The 18,810-nt window shown below is 43.5% G+C and overlaps 1 protein-coding gene across 1 annotated transcript in view; it reads right to left on the minus strand.

The window, feature by feature from the left end:
- The window catches only part of atxn7l1 (ataxin 7-like 1), a 41,269-nt gene that overhangs the window by 9,013 nt on the left and 13,446 nt on the right, over positions 1-18,810 (minus strand). The window contains exons 3-5 of the mRNA XM_036577779.1: positions 10,919-11,000; positions 9,371-9,554; positions 8,027-8,487 (exon numbers count right to left, since the gene is read on the minus strand). Coding sequence (XP_036433672.1) covers positions 8,027-8,487; positions 9,371-9,554; positions 10,919-10,934 — 661 coding nt within the window. The 5' untranslated portion in view covers positions 10,935-11,000. The remainder of the gene's footprint in view (positions 1-8,026; positions 8,488-9,370; positions 9,555-10,918; positions 11,001-18,810) is intronic.

Consider the following 18,810-nt stretch of genomic DNA (forward strand, 5'->3'; position numbering starts at 1 on the left):
TGAATGTATGAATACTTATGGATAAAATATTCCACTTTAACTGCTCATCAACCGTGTAGAGATATCTAGCACTTCTAAATGCTTTTAAATAAATCAAGATTCAATAACTGCAGACAACATAAAATATGATAAAATACACAATTTCTCAGTAAATAAGGTATTACAATAATTATTATTAATATTATCATTATTATTATTATTAACAACAACAACAACAACAACAATAGATGGAGGAGTGTGTGATATTGACAATATCATGCCTCTGGATGTGATGTGATGTGAGTTTTTGTTGGATTTGCAAACAGAAATCGAACTGACCCCTCCTTTAAGCACAAAAAAAAAAAAAGCGCTGCATTCCCTATTGTGCAAAATAAGGAATGAAATACAAACAGCTGCTCACATCAGAACTGTAAGTGCATTTTTGGTGCACTGAAAAGCTGAAAAACAGTCAGCATTACCTCAACAGCTTTGAAAAACAAATAAATGTATGTTTATTTTTAATACAGGCACACAAGAACAAAAATATTCTTGCTCATTTATTTATTTCTTGGTTTAGTTATTAAATATATACTGTGGTTGTATCTGCCACTCACACTTACACCACAATACTGGGTGTGAACACGTAATTGGCTGTTAAGCCTAATGGTTAAGTTAAGAGCAGCTCAACCCCGGCACAGAGAAGCTCTCATTAGGCTTCTTACGGTTTGTGTGGTAATGATGTGAGGTTTCTCTGGCGCTGTGTGTGTGATCTGTTCTATCATCGTAGCTCTTAATGACTGGTGAAATGCGGAAACTCATATAGCGATAAAAATGCAATTTATCATGCAGATCATGAACTTCTTAACTCTGTCATGAACATAATAAAGCACTGTTTTAATGCAAAAACCTTTCACCAAATTACCACCATGATGAGAGTGCTAATGAAGCGTCTTTACACAATCTCCTGCCTTTTTTAGCACCAAGCTAACAGTGCAGTTGTTGTGAGGCTATAGGTGTGCATATATCGATTACAGCAGCTTCAAGTACGCCTCAGCCAATCAGATTTTAGGAATGGAACTACCCATTTTATAAATGTGCTTTTTTCATTAGTTTGGAAATACTCTTCATATTGAGGAAGACACTCCAACAGACACTCTAAAAAAATCATGAAGCTAACGGACGACCGATATATCATCACAGATATCATAATATCTGCCAATATTGGCAACACGCGGTATTATCGGCTACGATATATTACCATGAGCTTCTGTTGTATAATTTTTAGATGTGATATAACAGAGAACTGACAATCGTATCAGACAGTCAATCATCAACATTGAATTTAGTAAAAAAAAAAAAAATCTGATAATCGATCATTTAATATGGTCAGAAATTAAACAGACTCTAGTAGCTGTAAAATGCTCTACAGACTGATATGACTTGGTTATTAACAGTGAATCATCATAATATGAATATGAATATCAGTTCTCTACCATGTTTATACTCGTAAATAATGTAAACAATAAAAATATTGTTATACAGATGAGCTTTCAAGAATACTTAGTAGAAAAAAAAACAAAAATAAATACAATTTACTAAAGTTTCGACTGACTGTAGATGTAGTCGATCAGCCAAGATGTTTGGTGTCTGTGAATGTTGTTAACCTAGGTGCCAAGTGTAACATTCGGACACCAAACATGTCTCGACTAAATCTGGGGTAAATAGAAAACTTACTTTTCATCAGTTCGCTTAATGGAAAAGAGTTTTGTATTCTCCTCATGTTAAGGGTCTGTTTTTGTTTTTATTTATTTTAACCACAGCAGTGATTTGTGCTCAGTCTGTCCTGCTGTGCTGGAATGAGAGCAAACCGGTTGTAAATATCATCTCAGCAGCCTCTATAAAGATCCACAAATGGGCATGCAGCCATTAAATCTAGTGATTTCCCTCATGGATGAGGGCTGTTACAGTTTAAAAACAAGCCTCCAAACATTTGTGCTTTAGCCGTGGGATTTTTGTTGACAGTGACCAACATTATCAGCCGACTGAAAAGTCTGGGTGCCCCATCCAAATGACATGTTTTGATAAACACAACCTCCCCAGCAAACTATTTAAAATAACATTTATCTGTGAATGTTAAGGCACAGTTACCTTATATTTGTTTAACATAAAAAACAGACCTTGTGTGGGATTTAAATACATTGTTATTCTGGCACATATTGTGGCGTCAGCCAGCAAAGATGTTTCCTTTTCTGGTGCATCTTCTCTGCACTGTCGGCAGCAGATTTTCTCTTTCCATCCATGTTTTGACAACAAGTGCTAGACATTGCGACATGGGGGTTTCCCCAAGAACCTTGATGTACTCGATGTTCTGGATTATGCTACCTTTACTCACAAGTTATACAGCGAAACAGTGTGAAAACAATTAGCCAAGCTCTCCTCTGTTTACAAACCAGCCCACCTGCAGCTTTAATATGAGGCTGATGTTGGCTGATTATTCGTCAGCTTCTTGTTCAAATGTTCCCATTCCACCTTAAATGGTGCAGCAGGGGCATGGCATCTTGATGCTGACTCAACATTGTGAGAACAGAGAACAGAGCTGCTCGTATGCTGGACAGAAAGGCAAAGCAAAACCCCCAGATGACAGCAAAGAACCAGCAGGAAGATGAACCTAACACAGGAGTGGTGATGCACCGTTCTACTGTGTAGCACTGCTCACACAAACATGATCTAAATCAAAGAGGCTTCAGAAGGAAACTTTACCTGCAACCTCATCACAAAAGGCAAAACTTATAAGACAAAGGCATTTTGGAAACAAGTACTGAAGTAAAAATGTAACTCTTTGGTCACAATCACCACAATAAAAGAGATGTCTGGATGAAAAAGAGCAGCATCTGATGAAAGGAACACCGTGCTGACTGTTAATTATGGTTGTGGATCTGTTATGATTTGGGTTGTGTGGCAGCCAGTGGCTCCGGACACACTGCATGGGCAGAGGGAAGAATGGATTCCACTGTAGCTGAAGAGAGGTCTAGGAAAATAATCCAAAAACATACCTCAAAATCCACCATGAACTACTACAAGAAACACCAGCTGAAGTTTTTGAACGGCCCTCACAGTCAGCTGACTTAAACATCACTGAAAATCTGTATTGATCTGAATGCAAGAGCATCTCAAAACTAGTGAGAACAAGTGTTCTGCACAGAAATTCCTGAAACAAAAAAAGAAAGACGCCTTGCCGGATACAAAAGCTTTGTCTGCCAATGGTGATGTTGGTCAAAAGAGCATTTGTGAGGTCAGACACTGATGTTGGACGAGAGAGTCTGGCTCACAATCTCTGATCCAGTTCATTACAGAGGCGTTCAGTGGGGTTGAGGTCAGGGCTCTGTGCAGGCCACTGGAGTTCCTCCATCAAACTGGTCACTCCATGTCTTTATGGAGCTGCTTTGAGCTCAGGGGCTCAGTCATGCTGGAACAGGAAAGGCTCTTCCCCAAACTGCTGACACAAAGCTGGAAGCAGATAACTGTGTAAAATGTCTTTGTGCTGCAGCATCAACATCACCCTTCACTGGAACTGAGAGCCCAAACCCTGAAAAACAGCCCCGCCTATCATCCCTCCTCCACCAAACTGTACTGTTGGCTCTGCATTCCGGTGGGTAATGTTCTCCTGACATCCACCAAACCCAGACTCATCATCAGACTGACAGATAGAGAAGCTGATTCATCTCTCCAGAGAACACGGTTCCTCTGCTCCAGAGTCCAGTGGTGGAGCTTTACACCACTCCAGCCGACGCTTGGCATTGAGCATAGTGATTTTAGGCTTGTGTGCAGCTGCTCAGCCATGGAGACCCATTTCATGAAGATCCTGATGGACATTTCTTGGGCTGATTTTGCTTCCAGAGGCAGTCTGGGAAACTATAGTGAGTGAAGCAGCTGAGCTGTTGTTGCTCCTAGATGCTTCCATTTCACCATAGCAGCACTTACAGTTGTCTGGGGCAGATCTAGCAGGGCAGAAACCTCACAAACTGACTCGTGGCAGAGGCGGCATCCTGTGACAGAGCCATGTTTAAAGTCACTGCGCTCTTCAGTACGACCCCCTACTGACAGTGTTTGTCTATGGAGACTGGAATGCTGTGTGTTTGGTTTTATACACCTGTTAGCAATAAAACAGCTGAGCTAGTAGGATGTCTTCTGCATTGTTATATAAATATATTTAAGTTAATCAAATATAAAGAAACTTTGCAGATTTTTTTAAAATAGTTTAGAGATTGTGTTTAGTCCGCACCCAGGACCGATGCTGGGCTCGTTTGGGGGCGGGGCTCATTATCACTGGTTTGCTTTCACACACAAGAATTCCATCCAAACTGTGGATCAACTGCGCAATTCCATACGTCACTTTTCTGTGTGCAGGTTTGGAGGATGGTCAGCAGCTTCATCTGCTGATATGAACACTGAAGCAGTGAAGAGCAGCTCTTTCTGTCCACAGCCGTCCTCTCCCCATCACCGCACTCCAGAAGGGAAGGGATGCGATAAGCCAAAGCAGTCATGTTGCAGAATGAACCAATCACGCAGCTCCATACGCGGCGCTGAGAGCAGAGAGCTTCCAACTAGAGCTCGCTGGAAGCGAAATCCCAGACCACTGACGTCAAGAGAACCAGAGATTGGTTCTCTGTTCCGCTCGAGGGCTCCAAAACAGCTTTCACACTTAACTAAACGTACCGAACACATAGCAGTCCAGGGTCTGGATAAAGTTCTAGTGTGAAAATGCCCAAAGATGGCCACAAACCTTTACATACAACTGACAGACTGGTCAGTCCACATAGAGAACCCACAAGACTTTATTAAGTTCCAAGCTGGACTTCTCACTTATCACCTCATGGTTCAGCCACGGTGAACTCCCACTGCTACAGCGGAGAGGTGAGGGTCACGCCCGGCTGTGAGAGACAATGAGTGGAACAGCCCTCACAGAAAGGAGCGTTTGGAATGGCCCTCACCATCGCCTGACTTGAACCTCATCGAAAATGTGGGTAGATCTGAATGCATCTCAGAACTCAAAGCATTCTGCAGGGAAATTCCAGAAACAAGAACAGAACGACGCCTAACTGGCTACAAAAAAGCAACCACGCAGCTCTACAAGCGGCACCGGGAGCGGAGAGCCTCCACACCGAACCAGAGTTGGACCGCACCAGAGTTGGCTGGAAGCAAAACTCAGACACCGATTTCAGAGGGACCAGAGATCGGTTCTCCGTTTCGCTCCTGGGATCTCAAACAGCTTTCACACTCAACCAAACGTACAGAACTCGCTGAGCAAGCAGTCCCAGGTCCGGAGAGAAGTTCTAGTGTGAAAACACCCTTAGAGGCCAGAGTGATATATGGATCAGGCAATATTCAGAACCAGTGGTGGACGAAGTACACAAACCATGTACGTGAGTTAAAGTAGGGAGACCCAAGGTAAAATATTACTGCAGTAAAAGTAGAAGTTCCTCCCTTTAGACCTCCACTGGAGTAAAAGTACAAAAGTATTTGCTTTCAAATTTAGTTAAGTATCAAAAGTAAAAGTACTAAAAGATTAATTATGGCTCTGATGTCCTATTATCATTTTTATAACAAGACTCGCTTCATTAACTCATTTTAGGTGAAAATACTCCAGTGTCTCTCTTGGTAAACCAGTCTTTTAATAGAAGGTCATTAATTAGTGACACTGATGTCTATTAAAATTATCATAAGCACAAAACACTGAAGGCAAACAGTTTCCATCAGGTAGAACTGAGTGGCTCTGAAATCACTTTTTACAAACAAGCAAAGTTTCAGTTTAAGATTTATTTGAACTTAGTTACAAGTTTAAGTTTAATAAAATCTTTAAACTCAGATTCACAAATGAGTTTCCTTTACTAAACTGCATCTGTAGGTCTCTGTTCATAAACATAAACTAGCCAAAACTAATTTACTATAAAATGAAATGTGTTTGTATAAATTCAGAATAAAGACACGTCAGTCTCAACTGCATATGTGTACATATCTCCATATTGTGGTCTGTTTACCCACAAAGTCAAGAGCCACATGTTATATCTGATCACTAATTCTTTGAAGTGTGACTGTCAGTCAGTGTTTGCATTAACCCCGCCCTGCTTTACCTGCTAAAGTGACCTAAGTATAGTGTGGATATGCTTGCACTGGGTCGGTATGACCAACAGGTCAAAACATGCTCAAAACAAAGTGACCGCTGTGCTCTGATTGGTGTTCTTACTTTGCGCTTCTTTTGTTTTGACATTTTACGTTTTTTTTGCACACATAAACCAAAAGGAACGACAGATTTCTCATAATGTGGTGGAGTAAAAAGTGAGATATTAGACTTTGAAATGTGGTGGAGTGAAAGTAAAAAGTCACCCAAAATGGAAAAACTTCAGTACAGATACACAAAAAAACTACTTAAGTACAGAAACGAATTACATTTACTTCATTACTGTCCACCACTGTTCAGAACCCACAAGATTTTATCAAGTTCCCAAGTTGGACTTCTCTCTTATCACCCAATGGACCGGCTACTGTGCTCTCCCACCGCCACAGCGGAGAGGTGAGGGTCAGTCTGGCTGTGAGAGACAGCGAGAGGAAGCAGTTGTGGGTTTTTATAAGGATCGAGCAGCTGGAACCAGTAAACAACATGGTGTAAATCGGCGCTGGAGCGCGGCCAGACACTGCAAAAACAACATATGGAGTAGAAGAGCTTCCTCCTCTACAGAGTCATCAGCTGGAGCTCTGCTACCTCTGCTGAACTCTCTCAGATGACTCATGACCCGCAAAATGCACGCTCCCCGACCCGGCCCAGTTCAGCCAGACACAGCTGAGCAGGCTGTTTGATTCTTAATTAAAAGGGAATCACAATTTTTAAGCTCTGAATTGAGTCGTAAGTAAGAATCATGATTTCTTCAACATAATTTTCTGCAGGACAGTGGCCCTCACGCTCCAATATCCTCCTAAGTCTGTTCTTAAGTGTGTTCTTGTGAAAGGTCCTAAGAAAAAGTCTCCGTCAGATTCATGACGTGCAGAACTGTTCTCTCCTTTGTGCTCTTGAGTGTGTAGATTCTGTTCTTACCTAAGAACAAATCCCACATAAGAGAACACTGGTGAGTCAGAATCTTCGGGAAAACTGCGTAAGTGGGTTTAAGAAGAAATTCCTTCTTATGAACGGTTGGTGAACGAGGCCCAATGTGTCTATGTACTCAATTCTTCAACATGTATACCATCAGCTCAGATATCAACACATCAATATAATCAGCTATTTAAAGTCAACCTGAAATCAGTCCACTGTGTCGTATCATTCAAAAGACCAAATTCTTGTTTCTGTGTAATCTTTGAAAGAAGTGTGATGATTTCTGCCACCTCCAAGTTATGTTTACATTACAAACCTCGTTGCTCAAATCCAATTTTTTGCTCAGATCCGATCTCTCTGACATTATGATTCACGCTCGTTTAGGTAAGTGACTCAAATCTGTCATTAATGTGACGAACCGGCGTCCTGAAATGACCCTCATGAGCTCATCCTACTCAGTAACGTCACATGAATGAATCACGAGCATCATCAACACAAACTAACGAGCAGAACGAGCTTCGCTGAGAAGATAATTAACTCTGATCAGCTCTCAGCTTCATTATTAGAGCGAGACGAAGGAGAAAAAGGTGAGATGAGCTGCTTTTCCACCGTTTACAGGCTTTAACTTCTGTTCGGCGCTGCTGCCATGGTAACGCTGAATGATGGCGCAGCGCAGTGGGAAAAAAAAGCACATGAATTCTGATCTGAGCGTCACATTAAGGTCACATGGCCACGAATCGGATACGTATCCGATCTCAGACCGCATATAACAGTAACTCTACTGGTCTCTGTAAACAGAACTGAAGCACTTTTGAAGTGTTGAAAAAACAGTGTTGTAAATCTTTTTCCACATCAATCAGTCAAACAAACAAATAAATACATAGACAGACAGACTGATAGATAGATAGACAGACAGACAGACAGACAGACAGACAGTTGATATAATATGCAGGCTCTCACCTGAAACTCTCCTATGCCTGTTGCCTTTGGCTCCGTTGGGGTGTTTCCTGTCTGAGGGCGAGGGAGGAACTCCGGTTCTCCTGTCCGCTGAGGACGGCGACGGAGAGGCGGCGGGTCTCCTGTCCTGTGCGGAGGGTGAGGGGGCGGGGCGTTTGTCCAGCGGGGAGCGGGATGGACTGGGCCGTCTGTCGATCAGCAGCGGGGGCGTGGTGGAGCGCGGGGTGACGGGGCCGCGGCCGTTCAGGAGCTTCTCCTGATTTTTGTGGGACGCTGGTGATGGGAGAGTGGAATTCAGAGAGGCGGAGGTCGAGGAAGACGCAGGGGAGGAAGAGGGGACGGAAAGGGACGAGGAAGAGGAGGAGGAGGAGGAAGTGGACGAGGAGGAGTTGACTTTAACATGAGCTCCCTCTGATCTGCTGAAACACGGCATCTTTTCCAGAGTCACCACAGGTAACGACACACTGCAGAGAGAGAGAGAGAGAGAGAGAGAGAGAGAGAGAGAGAGAGAGAGAGAGAGATGTGAAAAAGAGAAACAGCAAGAGAGAGCGATGGAGTGAGAAAGAAAGAAGGGAGAGAAACAGAGCAACGAACAGAGAGAGCAGAGAGAGAGAGAGAAAGGGCAAGCGAGATGGATGGAGAAAATAGAGAGAGAGACAAAAAGAGAGACAAGGAAGAGAGAAAAAGAGAGGATCAGAGAGAGAGAGAGAGAGAGAGAGAGAGAGAGAGAGAGAGAGAGAGAGTAAGAGCAAGAGAGGGATGGAGAAAAAGATGAGAGAGAAAGAAAAGAGAGAAAAACAAAAAGATAATGAGAGAGTAACACAGAGAGAGAGAGAGAGCGAGAGAGACACGGAGAGATAGAGAGAGATGGATAAAGAGAGAGAGAGAGAGAGAAAGAGAATGAGAGAGAGAGAGAGACAGACAGACAGAGAGAGAGAGAGAGAGAGAGAAGAGAGAGAGACAGACAGACAGAGAGAGAGAGAGAGAGAGAGAAGAGAGAGAGACAGACAGACAGAGAGAGAGAGAGAGAGAGAAGAGAGAGACACACACACACACATTATACATGTTGCTGACTTTGACCAATTTACAGTGCTCCTGCACAAACCTCTTATAACTGGTGCTTTATCGGTTTATTGATTGTTGCCAATACCAATAAATCCACAGGACCTTAACACTGGCTGGTCGAGGCCCTGCTGTACCTGCTCAGTGTGATAAACAACATTAAGATTTTTGAGGCAGCGTTAGGTTGAACAGGTAACCTTCAATCAGTCAGGGGGAGTTGGGGTGAGGTCAGCTGGGTGGGCAGTGTGGGGGTGGGGGTGTGGGAGGGCGGGGTCGGACACCCACCAGGCTTTGGTGCGTCCTCCTTTGGGCGGGTAAACGGCCAGCGGCGCTTTGCTGAAGCGCGAGTGTGGGTAGTCGCGAGGCACACGGAACGGCAGGGGCTCCACCTCACTCTGGCTGAGGGACATCTTCGCCTTCATGGGAACCAGAGGTGCTCGAGAGCTGCTGGGAGAACCGTGTCTCCTCTCTACGGAACACAGACAGAACAGAGGAAAACACTTAGAACATTTAGGACAGCATACCTTGTTACCCTGTTCTTCAGTGGTCAGGACCCCCATGGACCCTCACAGAGCAGGTACTATTTGGAGTTTTTAAACACTGTGTCCACTCACTGTCCACTCTATTAGACACTCCTACCTTGTCGGTCCACCTTGTAGATGTAAAGTCAGAGACGATAGCTCATCTGCTGCTGCACAGTTTGTGTTGGTCATCCTCTAGTCCTTCATCAGTGGTCACAGGACGCTGCCCACAGGACACTGTTGGCTGGATATTTTTGGTTGGTGGACTATTCTCAGTCCAGCAGTGACACTGAGGTGTTTAAAAACTCCAGCAGCACTGCTGTGTCTGATCCACTCAGACCAGCGCAACACACACTAACACCACCACCACGTCAGTGTTACTGCAGTGCTGAGAATGATCCACCACCCAAACAGTACCTGCTCTGTGAGGGTCCATGGGGGTCCTGACCACTGAAGAACAGGGTAAAAGGGGGCTAACAAAGTATCAGAGAAACAGATGGACTACAGTCTGTAACTGTAGAACTACATAGTGCACCTATATAGTAAGTGGAGCTGATAAATCCGATTGTTGTCTGACTCATGTAAACCTGGAGTTTCCCCACTTTCTCATTACTCAAGTGCATGTAAACGTGTTGATCGGATTACTGACAAAATCTGATTATTGACTGCATGCAAACACACTCAGTGGAAATTTTGAGCTGGCAGCGCGTTGATATTTTTACAGCCCTACCTCCGTCGACATCAGTTAGCTTCATTTTCAGAACCTCACCCAGCTGAGCTGAGTGAGAGGAGCTCATTGTCTCATTGTTGTTGAGTGCTAACGAGTCAAATAGCGCCTAATGAGTTAAGTTCAGAGTCTTAAACGGGAAAAGTTTATTTTGTATACTTTGTTTTGTGATTTACTTCAAGTGAAGAAAATCTAAAGTAACTCTTACATTATTATGAGCAGAAAATGCTAATTTGTAAAATATTTTGCTGAAGAGGTTGTGTTTACTTCTTGTTATTTAAAAAAGGGTGTATGTATACACACACACACAAATATGTCTGGGTATGATGATACTGCAGAACTGAATGAATATATATGTTAGATTAACATATGCACAATATTTTTAAAATACTTCGCTACAATGGTTGTACTTACTTCTTGTAATTAAAACAAGAATATGAGTGGATATGTGTGTATACACACACTCACACATCCAAAACTCAAATAATATGTTTTGCTGATATACATATATATGTGAAGAGAGAGAGAGAGAGAGAGAGAGAGAGATGCAGAGAAAAAACAAACCCAGAGGGCGAGAGCACTTACGGTTCTTGCTGTGCATGGCTTTGAGGGGTCTGTGGTGGGGAGGTTGTCCTCTCTGCTCAGTGTGAAACTATTCCCCAACTACCTGCAATCAAACAGGGCTTCATCAGCAAAACACACCAACACACATCACGACAGGCAGCGTCTGCTCAGCTGAGCTGCTGCCGTACGTGTTTATAACACTGCAGTAAACACGCAGTAAACACTGACAAACACCAACACAGGAAAGCAGATACGTTTATTTTCAACACGAACGATAATGACGGCCCTCTGCCCCGTCCTGGCAGCCGGCCCAAACGGCGCCAGCCTCGGCATTGTTCTCGGCCTGCCGGCACACCTCAGCCAAAACCCAGGCTCCAGAGCAACGGCTGCACTGGCTTCTGTTCCCCCACAAAGAACAGAGAGAACCCACTTTCTTCTGATGAAACTGTCAGACTCACAGCAGAGCTGCAGCACAAACAACAGAGCCCTCTGACCTCGACTGCAATTAGTCTGCGGGACTGCGGCAGGTGTGTAAATAGGTCTGTAGGTGCTGGGCAGCAGCTGCAGCGGCCAAAGTCCACTGCTTTCACTACTCTAAACCCACACAGCAGCCAAGAGGACGGGGAATAATGTTAAAGGAGACTCGTTTCTCAGTGTAATGCTCTTCCCTGTGCTCTCTGATAGACATCTGTGATGAGTGGGGTGGGGGAAACACTAATTCAGCCTTTGTTTACACAAGAAATAACATTAAACTGAGTAACTCCAAGTCTGAGAATAAACTGTAAAAACGTGTTGGTCAGATCCTGCTGGTGTGGGTTCACAGCTGTTTCTTCCCTAAATGATGAGCACGAAATGCGCCACCTGCAGGAGAAACTTTACACTGTTTGACTGGAGTTCCAAAGCTGCTTTACACATTTAAAAAAAAAAAAAAAAAACTGTGTTTTTCATCATTATAGTGGATGCAGTGTGGAATTCAACTCATTAAAGTCATTTTACAATTTTTAATATTATTTAGCAATTCGTTTAAATGTGATGTTATTATGCTTGTCTGGTTTTTCACTTTTCTTTAGTGTTTTGTATCTTTTTGTGCATGTAAACATTCTGTAAAGCTTTTCTCAGCTGCCTGAAACGCCTCATTGGAATTCCAGCCCTTTTCCTTTGTTACAGGATGATTCAATCTCGTAACACAGTCCTTACTGTCCGCCTACCGGTGAGCTCCGCCCCCTCACACAGCGGCTACTGGAGGAGGAAGTGTGTGTTCAGTGCTGTAGTAGAGAGATGCTGACCGGACTTTCAGGATCCACTCTGGACCAAACTAAACCGACGCCGCTGGAGAAACAGCCACAGTGGAGTTTACAGCTGCTCAGTCTTAGTGATGTTACAATCATGAACGATCTGGTTCTGGTGAACGGCTCTTCGGTAAGAAGGAAGGCAGGAGGAGTCGTACTTTTTAGCTGTTCTTTTTATCGTTGTGCCCAAATTTCACCGCCAGCCCTGAATCCACTCCACCCTCCACTGAACAGAGAGACCCCCATCCGGTCAGAGACAGACTCTGAGCGTTATTCGGCTCCTTAAAGACAGAATGAGCAGAATTTGTCAGTTGCTGTTTAAACACAGCACTAAAAGTTGTCAGAGAGAGACAGCAGCGGTGGTCAAGCGAGCTAGAGAGTGAATGAAGAGAGGGAGTGGCGTTAGCAAGAACAAGGCCGTGAATCAGAGAAATAAAACTTTATTTTCTGATTGTTTCACAGCGTTTATGCTCCAACATCTCCACGCAGCCCTGCAGGACAGATTCGGTGTGAATGCAGCCGAAGCACACATTTCAGCCTGTCTGATTAACGTAGGAATGGCACCAAACGGGCGGCACGGTGGCAGAGTGAGTAGCGCTATCGCCTCACCGCAAGAAGGGCCTGGGCTCGATCCCCCGGCCGGGCGCCCAGGGTCCTCCCTGTGTGGGTTTCCTCCCGCAGTCAGAACAATTGGACACACTAGATTGCCCCTAGGTGTGAGTGTATGTCTGTCTGTCTGCCCCTCGATGGACTGGTGACCTGTCCAGGGTGTATCCTGCCCTCTACCCAATGACTGCCGGGATAGGCTTCAGCACCCATCGTGACCTAGAAGGATAAGCGGCTTAGAAGGTGTGTGTGTGTGGTGGCAGTAAGTGGCACTCAGCGATGAAAGAGTTTTTAAGCTGTTCAGGCTCGTTTTTAATTTGTCTCTGGGTGGCGCTGTTTGTGGCTGACTGTGTTTGGGCTTATCATGCCATATCATATCCATAGCACAGCAAAATTCATAGGAGAGAACGTCACAGCAGTATTCCCTTTTATATACACATATAGGCTGAACAGGTGTGGAGGTGTCTAACTCCTTTGTGGAACCAGTTTGTCTGTCCTGTGGAAAATGGCTTGTTCTGACTGGCTTGTCTGGGTGCGAGCCCCCATGAGTGTCACCAGAGTAAGAGGCAGAACCCCTGAGAGGGGCAGTGCAGAGGGAGTATAACGATGAGACGCTCTGAAACTCAGATTTTCCTGAGAACATTCCGTAAAATTATGTATAAAAGAACCCTTTCTTCGGTTTTCGGCTGGGAAGTCCCTGCGAGTCGACGCCGTCTGCACAGTCATATGAAAAGAGAAAAATGACGGAGTGCAAAGAAAAACGAACAAATTATGGAAGTAACTGCCGTGGATGACCAGCCACTCTGCTGACCGGGACACTGACATCTTGTCACACATTAGCGAATTTATTTTAGATAAAATATTTTTACTCATTTCAGTGCATCAACAGTTAAACCTTCAGTAATTCTTAAACCTAAAAATATCAGTAAGCCTGTTAGCCTGTTAGCTGAGGATGCTAAACAAAGCTGTCATGTACGGCCAGGTTTACTATGGTTACAGGCCTTGAACTTCATACACACGTGTGACTGCAAACTTGCACATTATAATGTCATGCAAAAAGGTTTACGGGTGCACGTGATGCACTAAATGACATACAGCTGAATACTGACTCCAGTAAAGTCTCAGTTCTGGTATTACTGGATCCCAGTGAAGCAGCATTTGGCCTTTACGCTAAATATAACCATCAAGAACTGGGCTACATGGCAAAAATGTAATGTCAATATTTTAAAACTCACTCTGTGTCACAAAAGCTAGTGTTTTTTGACATGATGTTATCCACGATAAAATTAGAGAAGGATATTGTGACACATTATTTCATAATAATAAGTTGTCATATTGCTCAGCCCTAGAACCTGACATAACATCTTGGATGTGCCTCAAGTGTCCGATTTTTTTAAAAACCAGGTTAAAAATATTTCTTTCTGTGCCTTTAATTGAGCTCTAAGACATGCACTTTGTTACTGCTGCACTATTTTTAAGACTACACCTTTAATCAGCATCTATTTTTGCCTCATTTATGTTCACTTTCATTTCCATTTCATAAGCTATGATAATAAACCTGCCTCGCCTTCACAGGAGGGGAAATAAAACTCTCCTTACGATGTTTTTTGTGAAGTCATGCAGAATTTTTAAAAGTTGTACAAAATGGATTTTTCCCCATCTGCGTACACTCTCAGAAATAAAGGTACTAGACTGTCTCTGGGGCAGTGCCCCTCCTGTCTCTGGGGTGGAACCCTCAAGACTCCGTCTCAGTACCTTTAGTCAGGGAACATAACTGAACCATAATCCACTGAAATGATATGTTCTAAGCTGTACTGACTCCACACACCCCGTCTCGTCTCCAGGACTTTATTTTACTGTTCTGTTTAAAACATTCGGTTATGAAAAGGTACAAATACGAACTTTTCACCTGGAAACACTTATTTAAGGTTCACAATCAGACCTTAGAACCACTGTTGGAGCTTTGAGGGAACATTTACACTGTTTGTACCTTGATGAACGAAAAATGTACCTGAACAGAACCTTTATTTCTAACAGTGTAGTGTATACCCTGTGTGTGTTAGCATTAGGACACAGTGAGCCTGAGAGATCACAGGAAGCCAGACTCCACAGAGAGAGAGAGAGAGAGAGAGAGAGAGAGAGAGAGAGAGAGAGAGAGAGAGAGAGAGAGAGAGAGAGAGAGAGAGAGAGAGAGAGAGAGATCAGCTGCCTCTGTTTACATCCGGTCGGCAACTGCAGGAAGACAGCCGCCAGCGCGGCCGAGCCCGGCCCCATCGCTCGCTCTCTCTCCACACACACACACACACACACACACACACAGACACAGACACACACACACACACACACACACACACACACACACACACACACACACACACAGTCTCGAACAAAAGCAAAGCCATTGAAAGCGAGGCAGACCCCCAGGCCTCACCTCTGATTCGCCACCGTCGCCAGCCAACGGCTGAAAGGCAGAAAAAAAGTAAGAGAGCAAGAGAGAGAAAAACAGGGAACAGCAGGGCTTCTTGCAAACTGGAGTCTCTCTCTCTCGCTGAGCTGCAGCGTTGGAGCTGAATAGCTGCGAGTTGCTGACCCCTGAGCTGACCCCCACGAGTCTGACAGCTGCCTCTCCTCCAGTCTCAGTCTAACAGAGTACCGACCCATACATCAGACGTTAACCCTGGCCGGTACCGTCCAGCAGAGAAACACAATACGGACGTAAAATGCTGTAAAGCTGTTGTGCATCTACAGCTTTGTAAGATCAATTATTAAAACCATTAAAATAGTGTAGCTTTGGACTTTTTCACTGTGTAACCAGAAATCTAACTAACCTTTCTGCTGCTTTAAAGCATCATTATGTAACAATGTTGCCTTAAAATAAAAGTTTTGAAATCATTTTGATGCTACTCTGATTTATAACAGTGAAGACGGCGTCTCTGTAGTCGTCACTCCGGGCCGGAACTCCTGCTATAGCGCTATGTAACTTTGGAGGAGCAGCACGAGAACCTCTCGCCAGAACTGCGTAACACTTTACGGCACAACGTCACACCAACAGCTCAGCAGCTACAAGAAGAAGCAGCTCGGTAATCCCAGCATGGACATCACAGCAGAGGCGGGAAGCGAAAAAGAGAGAGAGACAGAGCGAGAGATCCGACAAGAGTAAATCTGGACTGGCTTTTACTCGTAAAAGGGAGAAAAGTTCGCAGGACAGACTCACGGCTAACGGGAAAACAACGACAATCCAACAGCAGAGCGTTCATCCCTGCCAGTGTTACTTATGAATGACTGCGTCGTAGGCTGTAACCTTATCCGTGTCGTCCCTTTCTCACGGAATTCTGTAGATTTTCCGGATGCCAATAGACATCCTGTATCAGGCTACGGTAGCATGCAGAGAAATAAATTCATCTCAGGCCAAAAAGTTGGTCAGTCTGTCAATCTGATGCCAAATAAGTCTTGAAAGTTTGTAATAAAATCCTGTAATGTTTCTCTACCTTGGTTCTTTATTTTCTAACGTCGTGCCGATTTACATCTCACCGGCAGAATCCGACTCCCCTTCGTATGGACGCTTTAAATTACACTCGAGATTTACACACAGAATACAAAAATGCAAGTTTAATGTGTAGCGTCCATATTTCTGCGTGAAGCACATGCACGTTTCATTCAGCTCGTCAACAAATGCACGTGTACAGCCATCCATGAGGGGGCGCTCACAGTGCAATTTGTATTTATGACAGTAGTGTAAAAGTGAAATACACTAGGGGGAGCCCAAGAGCAAAAATACCAATTCTCACATAATCCTGCTTTAAGCAAATAGCAAAGAAAAACCCCAAAATCTCCAAAGCACCCTTTACTCTTTGCAATCCACCTTCAGAAAGGAGCCTCCTTGTGGAGAATCTGTAGTCTGATAAATGTTCCACGAGGCGCTGCGGTTCAAAACTCCCAGCGACGGGGTAAACACTACACTAGCGATGCACTGAAACTTCTGGCCAAGACTGGAATTCAGGATACACTTGGCTGAAAACTGAAATAAAAAAAAAAAAGCTGACAATAAAACATTTTACTCAAAATGAACTGCTAAATCTGAAGGTAGAGCTTGTGCGTCCTTGACGGCTGATCATCAACTCCATTACTCATAGCATTCAATTAAGACGACCTTGTCTCCATGTCGGTAGGTGAGCTGTAACTCTGTGCTCTGATGGAACTCGTCTCATCACCGTTACTGCAGATACAGCCCTGCAGGAGATAAACACCAACAACACACACCAGAATGACCACAAACACACAAACAGATATGAGGACACTTTAGATGCGTCTCCAGAAACACTACGAGGAGAAGATCAGCTGACTGGTGGATCAGTATGACCTGCACATCTGCAGAGTTCAGAACATTCCAGAGTGAGATTTTATAAAAACAATAAAAGTGGCTACAAAACTGACAAAACTCTTAAATAATAAACTCATACACAGATATAAAGATGAAGCTCCTTATTCACCAGATTCTCATCTGAATTTTCCGTTCCACCTTAAATGGAGCTGCAGTTACAGTGAGGCACCTTAAACATGGAACGAATTACGAAAGTTGGTGAATACAAAGCAACATCAGCTCAATAATACATTAAATTACCGCAATAAATACATTAATTTACCTCAATAAATACATTAATTTACCTCAATAAATACATTAATTTAACTCAATAAAAGCTCTTTAATCCACAAACCCCTCAAACTTTCTCTTGGAGGTGTTTAATGAGCGGCTAATGAGCAGCACAGCAGAGCAGCTGCTGATCGCGTCTCACTGGCTGATCTAACGCCGCGTCCCAAACCACACACTTCTGTACTTCACCTACTACACTAATGAGTGCACTTCTAATGGGATGTGCACTATTTAAACACTCTATTTAGGGAGCTAGTATGCGGTTTGGGACGTTGCGCTAGTAACACAGTGGGAAATCTCAGCCCTTTAGATTTCAGCTTTCATTTGTTATCAATACAGAAACAAATCAAATAAAATCAAGACAATACAGTCAAATATGTAGGTTAATGTCCTTTAAAAATGGATCTTTTATGGCTATTTCTCATTACAAACAGCCACAGCTCTGCTGAGTGAACCTAAAGTGGTGAACCAAAATGGTGGCAGATCGATTGTGACGTCAGAGTACTATCAACTGTCAGTGATCTTAGTAATCTGTGCCCGTGGTTTGTGAACATTTTTATCTTTAGGTAAAGTGAGTGTGCAGATGGTGTCGGCACTGCAGGACTTTGCTTTCTGCTTCTGATGTTCTGCTGTGTTCTGCGTATCGAGTCGCAGTGGAGACGTTCTTGCGTGCCCTGATGCAGAGGTCTGCATTTACTTTAAAAGTAATCCAGGATAAAAATATTTTTGCACTAGGTTTAAAACTTGGTCCAACATGATTAACTTTCGACTCGGATTAAATCAAAGTTTATCAATTAATCCTTATTGGTCCAGCGCAGCGTAAGAGTGAGTGTTTTTTGCTGTTTATAGGAGATTATGATATGTGACAGCTAAGAACTGAACCATATCTGTCAGTAAAGCAGTTTAACTAAAACTAGTGGAGGAAGAATTTCAACCAGTATACCGGATGAACCATGTACTGTACTAGTAATTCACAGCTGACTTACAAGAATGACACCAGTCATTAAAGCACTGTTTAACTATTTTGACCATTTTAAATTATATCAGGCCACAAAATGCTCGTATCGGTTGAGCCCTATATTCAACTTCAGGTTAACCTGACAATTGAGAACACACAGTCAGTAAAGCACTGGTTAAATAACAAATGTACAAATGAAATCCAAATAAAAAATGTATAAATAAAAAATGAAAAAAGTGATAAGTTTGAGAAAAGTGAGAAAGACGTCAGCCAATAAAGCACCGCTCAACTAAAACTACCAGACATTAAATCATTTCTGCTGACAAGGTGTGAAATACGGGGGGGTTTTGGTTCTGTGTGTGTGTTAGAGAAAAAGATCAGATCCAGATTCTGTGAAGCTCATTGTTTA

This window comes from Colossoma macropomum, unplaced genomic scaffold, assembly GCF_904425465.1.
Source record: "Colossoma macropomum unplaced genomic scaffold, Colossoma_macropomum, whole genome shotgun sequence".
Classification (NCBI taxonomy): domain Eukaryota; kingdom Metazoa; phylum Chordata; class Actinopteri; order Characiformes; family Serrasalmidae; genus Colossoma; species Colossoma macropomum.